We start from the raw sequence: 10,641 nt of genomic DNA on the forward strand, positions 1-10,641 counted from the left end.
TCAATTCTACAAGTTGATGCATAAGTCTGATTTTTAACCCTCTGAGATAATGTTCACTCAGCCCTCATTTACTGTATGTTACAGCTTCATGCTAATGAATCAGTTCATATATTATAATTATTCATATAGCGCTAAACCCAACATTTGGTGTGGCCTTGCTATGACCGCAAAGCCTAGTTTGACCCAGTGCATATTAGTTATGCACTGGGCTTCTTTATGGCGAATCATCAGCCACGCCCAACAGGAATAAGTCTCGTCTGACCTCGTTGTTTAAGCAGCTTTAGCCATTGCCACCATTGCAAAATGTTACAGCAGCTGAGTGGTCAGAGTTTCTTTAACAAGCCCAATGATGATGACAGCGTTGATAAATAAGGTGAAAAATGAGGGACTGATGCTGTGGAGGATGAAAGAAACATCTATTAATGTGTGACCAGAGAAGACTTGATGACTGTTTCAGGTGAGACGGAGATTGGAGTCATTGAGGGTTAGGGTTCTGTGTCATCAGCCTTGATGTAGTTAAAGTATTACAGTAAAAGTGCATAAGTATTATGAGCTTGATGTAGTTAAAGTCTGTGAATTGTCGCCTTATAGTGGTGGAGGGGTTTGCGTGTCCCTGTGACCCCAGGAGCTGTGTTGTCAGGGGCAACAGACCCTGGTAGGGTCTCCCAAGGCAAATTGGTTCCAGGTAAGGATCCTCCAGCCTCCTGCAGCAGACAGGAACCGGATGGCCAAGAAGGCAGCGGCTAGGGAGGTCGCTGAATCAGCAGTTCAGGTGTGGGAGGAGTTCAGGGAGGCCATGGAGAAGGACTTTCAGACGGCCTCAAAGAAGTTTTGGCAAACCATCAGGAGACAGGAAAGGGAAGCAGGACTCAGCCCAGGCTGGTCTTAGCAGGGGGGAGAACTGCTGATCTCAACAGGGGATATTGTCGGATGGTGGAAGGAACACTTTGAGGAACTCCTAAACCCGATCAACATGTCCTCTATGGAGGAGGCAGAGCTGGATGATCCGGGGGAATCTTCACCTATATCCCTGGCAGAGGTCTCTGAGGTAATTAAACAGCTTTGTTCACTTGGAGAGGGTCTACAACCGTGAGGTGTTTTGGGAGTTTGGGGTACCAGGGTCTCTGCTGCGAGCTATTGGGTCCCTAAACAACCACTGTGAGAGCTGTGTTCACATTCTCTGCAGTAAGTCAGACCTGGTCTCAGTGGGTGTTGGGCTCCATCAGGGCTGTCCCTGGTCTCTGATCCTGTTTGTGATCTTCATGGACAGAGTCTCAAGGTTCAGCCGGGGGGAGGAGAGAGTCCAGTTTTGGGTAGTGACCCAAACAATGAGATGCTGGATGTCTGGGCTCAGCCTTAGAGATAGGGTCAGGAGTTCAGACATCTGGGGGAGGCTAGGAGGACTGTGGATTTAGTCCTCCATCACTTCCATTGTAAACATGATGAAGGGATCTTCTAATGGTCAGTATGAACAGGAGGAATCATTACAGTAAACATGATGAAGGGATCTTCTAATGGTCAGTATGAACAGGAGGAATCATTACAGTAAACATTATGAAGGGATCTTCTAATGGTCAGTATGAACAGGAGGAATCATTACAGTAAACATGATGAAGGGATCTTCTAATGGTCAGTATGAACAGGAGGAATCATTACAGTAAACATGATGAAGGGATCTTCTAATGGTCAGTATGAACAGGAGGAATCATTACAGTAAACATGAAGGGATCTTCTTATGGTCAGTATGAACAGGAGGAATCATTACAGTAAACATGATGAAGGGATCTTCTAATGGTCAGTATGAACAGGAGGAATCATTACAGTAAACATGATGAAGGGATCTTCTAATGGTCAGTATGAACAGGAGGAATCATTACAGTAAACATGATGAAGGGATCTTCTAATGGTCAGTATGAACAGGAGGAATCATTCAACTCATTCAGAGCATAAAATAATGATTTATGTCAAAATCATTGAAAGGACAGAGTGCAAATGAAATACTGAAATTTAAAGAGCTCAAATGAATCATTTCCAGTTGGTTTATTTAAGAAAAGGATGAATATATTCTGCTTTCTTTAGTCCTCTGACAGTAAACTGAACTGAGGATCATCTTTGGCATTTTCTGGCATTTTCTGGACGAAACAACTGATCAGTTAATCAATAATGAACATAATCATTAGCTGCTTACAACAAAGATTCACTCTGGAGTTTTAAACCTTCTTGAAGGGTCAGATTCAGTTCATTTCAGATTGTTAAATATTTAAAACATGTTTCTATGAAAGCTGTGAATGTTTGCAGTAGTTTAACTCTTCTTCTGTCAGGTTGTGTGTCATCGACGAGTCTTCGTTCCTGTCGCACTCGGACATCAGCTACGATCGCACAGATGACGACGTGGTGAGGTCACGAACCCGAAGAGACGCAGGATGTTATTGTATTCAAGGTTTTTAGTTGGTCGTCTGTCTGCTGTTGGTTATTCACATCATGCATCAGTTTTATATTGATTTATTTTATTAAAAATCATAGAAAGATATTGAAATTATAAAAAGAAAACAAGTACTCATGTCTTCTATTTGAGGATATTTTCTATTAATAAGAAATCAATGAAACAACTAATATCTGATGAAGAAGCTAAGAGTTTGTTGATTATTATTTCAGGACGTGGACACATCTGTGATTAAACCGCTGAGGTCTCGGGCCAGAGAGAGAAGGGTAAGCGCCCGTCCAACCACAGCTCACACTCTCAGGTGATGCTCCACTCGGTTCCTGATTGTTCTGCTGCTTCTCTGCAGAGATCGTCGATGGGTGTGACTGTCGCCGCTGTGGTTGGGAGGCGAGGGAGAAGCGGGAACATGTTTACAGAGCCGCTGGAGAGGAGAACGGTGGAGAAGGTGAACATGCTGATCAATAACTGCAACAACATCAGCAGCACTAGATTATTATATTTACCCAGCTTCTGTTTGAAGTAACTGAGCACATTTACTGTAGTACAGTTTGAGGTACTTGTACATTTACTGTAGTACAGTTAGAGGTACTAGTACTTTACTGTAGTACAGTTAGAGGTACTAGTACTTTACTGTAGTACAGTTAGAGGTACTAGTACTTTACTGTAGTACAGTTAGAGGTACTAGTACTTTACTGTAGTACAGTTAGAGGTACTAGTACTTTACTGTAGTACAGTTAGAGGTACTAGTACTTTACTGTAGTACAGTTAGAGGTACTAGTACTTTACTGTAGTACAGTTAGAGGTACTTGTACTTTACTGTAGTACAGTTAGAGGTACTAGTACTTTACTGTAGTACAGTTAGAGGTACTAGTACTTTACTGTAGTACAGTTAGAGGTACTAGTACTTTACTGTAGTACAGTTAGAGGTACTAGTACTTTACTGTAGTACAGTTAGAGGTACTAGTACTTTACTGCAGTACAGTTTGAGGTACTTGTACTTTACTGCAGTACAGTTAGAGGTACTTGTACTTTACTGTAGTACAGTTAGAGGTACTAGTACTTTACTGTAGTACAGTTAGAGGTACTTGTACTTTACTGTAGTACAGTTTGAGGTACTAGTACTTTACTGTAGTACAGTTTGAGGTACTAGTACTCTACTGTAGTACAGTTAGAGGTACTAGTACTTTACTGCAGTGCAGTTTGAGGTACTTGTACTTTACTGTAGTACAGTTAGAGGTACTTGTACTTTACTGTAGTACAGTTAGAGGTACTAGTACTTTACTGTAGTACAGTTAGAGGTACTAGTACTTTACTGTAGTACAGTTTGAGGTACTAGTACTTTACTGTAGTACAGTTTGAGGTACTAGTACTCTACTGTAGTACAGTTAGAGGTACTAGTACTTTACTGCAGTGCAGTTTGAGGTACTTGTACTTTACTGTAGTACAGTCTGAGTCTGAAGCTTCTGTGTGTCAGGAGGTGGAGACGATCGTGGAGGCGTCGGTGTCGACTCCGGACGCTCGAGCGAAGATTCACATGGTTGTGGGAATCACACAGGGGAGCCCCGACAACCCGACCCTCTGCATCACCCAGGAGTGTGCTGTTTCAGACTGTGATGAAGGAGGAGGAGTAGGAGGTGTGTTCAGATCTCTCATTACTGTGTGACTCAGACTGCAGTTCAACATGATGATGATGATGATGATGATGATGATGATGATGATGATGATGATGATGATGATGATGATGATGATGATGATGTTCAAATCTCTGAGCTGGAAGTGTCGTGGAAATCTGAAAACACTGAACACAAAGATAAAGTAATACACAAAAACACTACTGGGTTGAAGATTAAACTATTATTTTACAATAAGGAGACAGCAGACACAGAGTGGCATCAGCTCATCTAATTAAAGTACCTGAAAGAACAAATAAATGATCTGATTGGTCAAACATGTCAGCCTATATGACTACAGCCAATGGCAAATAGCTACAAGAAATACATTTGCATACATGCACATTTATTACCGAAATGTTAACTAGGGTCAAACGTCCTCCATCCAAGTCCCTTTTACCCATATGTTGGCACAGGGTACAGGGTCAATGCAGTGGTCATACATCCACACATCCCAAAACTATGAACTTCTATCTTCTATCCAGACTTGGACCGAGGCGAGGAAGTAATAATAAACTCCTAAACAATAACCAAGAGCACACTTATAAGGCCAAAACAGTGCATAATCATACATTAAGTCCTTTTGACACCAAAACGGTCGCCCCCTGGTGGCCTTTTGATAGAATGCAGTTTTAAGTTACTTCCCCGTTGGCCTCATTTCAGAGGACCAGAACTCCCCGCCTGATTCTGACTCATAATTAATCTCAACATTAATTCACATTGAAAAATTCCCCATCAGCTATTTTATAGAATATGAAGAAAAATTAAAAACGTATGTATTTCATTTCCATTTCTATACTACGGGTCACATTAGGAAAAGTCTGACTGAAAGAAATGTGTAGAGTGTTTTTTACAAATGGGTCAAATTTGTCCCTGATCAGTATGTAAGAGGTTAAAACATCAAACTCAACTTGTCTTTACTTTTGCAGAAGCTGCCTCATAACTCTGCTCTTATAACTAAAAGTTGCTTTATATGTCATGTTCTTTTTTTCAGTTAGTTTATTTATTTATCTGAACATGTGAAAATAACAAAATAAAATATAAAGGCAGTGAAACATAACTAAATATAAAATGAGAGCAAATGTTAGATAAACAACAAAATAACACGCATTAAGTAAGGAACTGTTCTAGTCCTACATCTGTCTTTAAAACTCTAACAATCAATTTAAGCCAAAAACAAAACGAGAATAAAGAAATAAAGTTCATTTTTATATTTATCCAAAATGTTATTTTTAAAGACGTATTTGAACGTATTTAATGTTCTCCACTGTTTGCAGTTCATCTTCACATCAGTAAAATGTCTTTTGTTGATTAACATGTTTGGTTTTATTAGTTAAATAAATAAAGAAAAGGATAAGCTCACAGTGTTTCTAAACATCAGTCAGACGCTGAATCAGAATCAGGTCATGATTTTAAGTTCTGAAATTGATAATTAAACAATTTAAATTCAAAGAAAAGTCGATTTTACAGTTAAGTGAAGATTTTTCACACGTTAGCAGAATTTTTCTCTTTTACTTTAAATGTTGATTTCAGTGTTTCTTGTGACTCTGACCTGCAGACGACACATCGGTGTGGTGTCCGTGTGATGAGCCTGAACCAGAACCAGAACCTGAACCTGAAGCGAGGCTGGAGGAGAGCATCATCATCAGAGCCGAGAAAACTCCCAAACATGTTTTTGTTTCTAAAACGGTACGAAGCCGCCGAGCCGCTGTGCTCCATGTCCGAACGTCCGCCTCATTCACTGAACATGAATCTGCTGCTTGTGTCAGGTGATCTGGACCGAGACGTGCTCGCCCTGCGGCAAGAGGATCCGCTTTGGGAAGATCGCCATGAAGTGCAGGAAGTGCCGAGTGATCGCTCATCCAGAGTGTAAACAGAAGTGTGTCACCGTCTGCTCGGCCGCCACACCAGGAACTACGGCTCAGACGGTAACAGAGTCCATCAGAACCTCACTCAGCTCAGTTGCAGGAGTCCTAACATTACAACCAATAAGACGTCTTCCTTTTGTGAACTTCACTGCATCTTTTCTTCTTCAGAACTCGCTGGAAAGTTTCGCTCCGTTGAAGCATCCCAGAGTTCCTCAGCTGATCATCGAGTGTGTGACTGAGATCGAGAGGAGAGGACTGCAGGAGGTAAACTGTCCGATCCTTCGTGGTCTCATTGGTGTCTGGACCAGGAACCAGGATATTGTCTCTTCCAGATAGTTCAACGAGTCTTTGATGAATCTGTAAATCCCTTCAGAGCAGCAGGAAGTGTTGATCCATCAGAGTTTAGTGTGTTTAGTAGATAAGACGTTTAGCTTTGACATAATAATGACCGGTCCGTTTGTGTGTGTGCGTGTGTGTGTGTGTGTGTGCGTGTGTGTGTGTAGCGGGGTTTGTACAGAGTTCCTGGAGGTGAGCGGCTCGTGAAGGATCTCAAGGATCGCTTCCTTCAGGGGAAAACTCCGCTCATGCTCAGTAGAGTTCAGGACGTCCACGTGCTCTGCGGACTCCTCAAAGACTTTCTGAGGACGCTGAAGGAGCCGCTGGTCACCTTCAAACTGCACCGCACCTTCATGGAGGCAGGAGGTGAGTTCAACACGTCACCTGTCTGTCCACCTGTCCACACCTCATCCCCTCTGTGTTTGTGTCCCTGCAGAGATGTCCGATGCAGACAGCAGCACTGCAGCCATGTTTCAGGCTGTAGCAGAGCTGCCGAAAACCAACAAAGACACGCTGGCTTTCCTCATGCTGCACTTTCACAAGTAAGCTCAGAGTCTTACATAACTACACCCAACTGCTCCCATTATCACTCTGCTATAAGGTTTGATTTTGTATTTATTTAAAACGATTGCAATCATCTTGGTGGATACAGAGATGGTGCTCTTGCAAAATACTGTCATGGGAAGAAACTTGCTATTTTCGGTGTTTAGGTTGCTAAGATGTACAGATAAACACTACTGTTGCATCAGTTTTAATCATGTTCATTGTAATATATCAGACCTGCAGACTTTCAGCAAAAAGACCTAACAGATAAACAGGTTTGGTGTTTGGAGGATGGAGAGCATTAAAGAGAGACCAGAGGACTGAAACTCATCTTCCAGTTCCTCTACGTCTCCATTACTGCTCTACACATTCCTACAGATAGATTGCAGGAGGTTCAAAAACAAAATAATGAAAACTTAAACTGTTGAACATAATCAGCTCGTCTGTAAACGTCACTCGACATTTTTGTTTTAGGATTTAGGACAGGTGAAGGAGTCTTTTTACTTAAGATCTTCGTATTTCCACCACTGGACTGTTTGTCTAAATGTGTTGCAGGATGTAAGAAGAATAAACTTGATTAGATTCTGGTGTTGTGTCAGTTCTTGTTTCCATCTTGACTTCATATTTCAGGGTCATGAGGAGTCCTCGGTGTCAGATGGACCAGAACAATCTGTCCCGGGTGTTTGGACCGACTCTGGTGGGACACGGGACGTCTGCGCCGCCTCCGGCAACCATCCTGAGAGACACACTCACTCAGGCGAAGGTCAGCAGCTGCTCTGATGTTCACGCCAACAGTATGACGGTTAACGTCTGATCAGTCCTGAAAGATGGACACTGTGACAGATCCACAAAAAGTGAAGCCAATATGTCTTGATCGCCCCCTGGTGGTTGGCTGCAGTGTAGGTTATAAGTCTTGCCCCCCATCACAGGTGTGTTAGCAAATGTCTTGTTGGCCATTTCATATTTTGATTGGTTGGTAGCAGAAGTCACATTGTTGGAATTTGTGTCTGAGCTGCTGGATTTGATGATCAGAGATTCCTCTTTTGATCCCAGCTGCTCGTCTGAGATCTCAGAGCTCAGAACATTTAGGCCCCGTCTCCACCTGGTTTAAACATCTGGATAATGACGTATGGAGCGAGACGAAAAACGTGGTTGTGTGAAAGACCAAAAGCTTTACAATGTCATATATGAGCTGATTCTTTTCAATAAACCACCTCAACGCTACAAGTTTGATTTCTGACCCTCTGAGATACGACAGTTCTTCTAGTGTTTCTTATCGTACTCGCTTCAGCTGCAGGAAGAGGCGGAGCTCAGTGATCTCAACTTACTTTTTCTAATGTGGTCACGTGAGTGTTTCTCTGCTCTCAGGTTGTTTGCCGATTGTTGGCTTTCCCTGAAGAGTCGTGGAGACGCATCCTCGACATCCGCACCAACCAGACCCCATCTTCATCTTCATCATCATCCTCCACCACCAAGACCAGCAGCCAGGTCGAAGGGAACGGTACTCAGCATCACACATCAGCCCTCAGTTGTTGTTTTTTTTGGTTCAATTCATTTTTATTCACTATTATTGTTTCATTTATTTTTTATCCCATGATGTTTCTGCTGGTGAGAAACATGAAGTAGATTTCTACTGCAGACTCTTTATACACCAACTGTGATGGAAAAAGTACTCAGATACTTTACTGCAGTAAAAGTACTAATACAACAAAGTAAAAAATACTCTATTACAAGAACAGTAAAAGTACTGCAGTATTATGAGCAATGTAGTATGCAGTATTACAGTAAAAGTACTGCAGTATTATGAGCGATGTAGTATGCAGTATTACAGTAAAAGTACTGCAGTATTATGAGCGATGTAGTATGCAGTATTACAGTAAAAGTACTGCAGTATTATGAGTGTAGTATGCAGTATTACAGTAAAAGTACTGCAGTATTATGAGTGATGTAGTATGCAGTATTACAGTAAAAGTACTGCAGTATTATGAGCGATGTAGTATGCAGTATTACAGTAAAAGTACTGCAGTATTATAGTGATGTAGTATGCAGTATTACAGTAAAAGTACTGCAGTATTATAGTGATGTAGTATGCAGTATTACAGTAAAGTACTGCAGTATTATAGTGATGTAGTATGCAGTATTACAGTAAAAGTACTGCAGTATTATAGTGATGTAGTATGCAGTATTACAGTAAAGTACTGCAGTATTATAGTGATGTAGTATGCAGTATTACAGTAAAAGTACTGCAGTATTATAGTGATGTAGTATGCAGTATTACAGTAAAGTACTGCAGTATTATAGTGATGTAGTATGCAGTATTACAGTAAAAGTACTGCAGTATTATAGTGATGTAGTATGCAGTATTACAGTAAAGTACTGCAGTATTATAGTGATGTAGTATGCAGTATTACAGTAAAAGTACTGCAGTATTATAGTGATGTAGTATGCAGTATTACAGTAAAGTACTGCAGTATTATAGTGATGTAGTATGCAGTATTACAGTAAAGTACTGCAGTATTATAGTGATGTAGTATGCAGTATTACAGTAAAGTAGTGGTTTGGTCCTCTGACTGATATATTATTATTATGACATCATTAGATTATTAATAGTGAAGCATCAGTGTTAGAGCAGCATGTTACTGTTGTAGCTGCTGGAGGTGGAGCTAGTTTACACTACTTTATATACAGTTAGCTAGTTTAGTCCAGTGGTTCCCAACCTAGGGGTGGGGCCCCTCCAAAGGGTCAGCAGATAAATGTGAGGGGGGGTGAGATGATTAATGGGAAAGAAGAACAAACTAAGTTCTGATACACAAATGTGTTTTCAGTTTTTTGGACTTTTTCTCTAATCTTTGATTGTTGCTGAAATATTGGATCATTTGAACATTTATTGAAATGAAAGCATGTGAGAAGTTTAGAGGAGCTGTTAACAACTCATAGACATCTGAAATGTGAGCCGACTACACACTGCTGTCTGGTTTCATCTTTAACAATGTGTTGTATTTATAAAGCTTGTTATATTATCCATTGTGTCAAATCTGCATCTGAAAAGTAACTAAAGCTGTCAAATAAATGTAGTGGAGTAGAAAGTACAATATTTCCCTCTGAGATGTAGAAAGTAGCATCACATGGAAATACTACAGTAAAGTAACGGTACGATTAATGCAAGTTCTGATTTTTATGTTTGAAAGATTTCCTCTGGATGTGTCAGACGTCATTTTCACCTCTTCAGTTAGCATGAACAAGTCTTTCCTCAGATGAACATGAGGTCTTCATACATGTCTTCTTCTTCTTCTTCTTCTTCTTCTTCTTCTTCTTCTTCTTCTTCACAGTTCGGCTCTTCCAGCCGCTGACGTCTCCGGAGTTGAACAGCTACTACACGGCTGCCGGCAGACGATCAGTGAGAGGACCGATCAGGAACCAGGGAGCCGCTTCAGGAGGCAACACGTAAGAGATCAGACCACGACTCTGAGTGCAGCAGTTTCAGTTTTTAAAATTGTCAAATTAAACAAGACAAAGACGTCACTGAGATTTATATCATGCTGATTATTTTATTTACTGTGTGTGAATCAAAGTCTGAGATTTTATTCATTCCTTGTAGTCCAAAATATATTTAAAACACATCACAAACTCAACAGGAAGCTAAAACTAGACTAATGAGTTCTCTCTTAGTTCTGGTTAATAGTCGAGCTGCAGGAATCATGTGATCAGCTGTCTGAACCCGGTTTGTCTGATTTGTTCCTTCAGAGGACGAGCAGAGCCGGGAAGAAGATTCTTCACTTCA

General features: G+C 41.0%; 1 protein-coding gene across 1 annotated transcript; it reads left to right on the forward strand.

The window, feature by feature from the left end:
* Positions 1-973: 973 nt before the first annotated feature.
* On the forward strand, positions 974-10,308 carry LOC134003173 (rac GTPase-activating protein 1-like). The gene is made up of 14 exons (XM_062442300.1): positions 974-1,089; positions 1,187-1,313; positions 2,302-2,394; positions 2,656-2,709; positions 2,790-2,888; positions 3,918-4,077; positions 5,672-5,802; positions 5,883-6,041; positions 6,150-6,245; positions 6,485-6,683; positions 6,754-6,859; positions 7,491-7,623; positions 8,229-8,361; positions 10,190-10,308. Exons 1-14 carry the CDS (start codon positions 974-976, stop codon positions 10,306-10,308), a joined length of 1,725 nt encoding a protein of 574 aa, XP_062298284.1.
* Positions 10,309-10,641: the final 333 nt, after the last annotated feature.

The sequence above is a fragment of the Scomber scombrus genome, chromosome 21, assembly GCF_963691925.1.
Source record: "Scomber scombrus chromosome 21, fScoSco1.1, whole genome shotgun sequence".
NCBI classification, from domain to species: Eukaryota; Metazoa; Chordata; class Actinopteri; order Scombriformes; family Scombridae; genus Scomber; species Scomber scombrus.

Excerpts from the sequence above, each read along its gene's own strand:
- LOC134003173 (XM_062442300.1), top strand. The coding sequence starts at position 974 with ATGTCCTCTATGGAGGAGGCAGAGCTGGATGATCCGGGGGAATCTTCA. Across the intron at positions 1,314-2,301 it reads AGGAGAGAGTCCAGTTTTGG|TTTAACTCTTCTTCTGTCAG; the intron begins GTAGTGACCCAA and ends TGTTTGCAGTAG. Across the intron at positions 6,246-6,484 it reads AGAGGAGAGGACTGCAGGAG|CGGGGTTTGTACAGAGTTCC; the intron begins GTAAACTGTCCG and ends GTGTGTGTGTAG.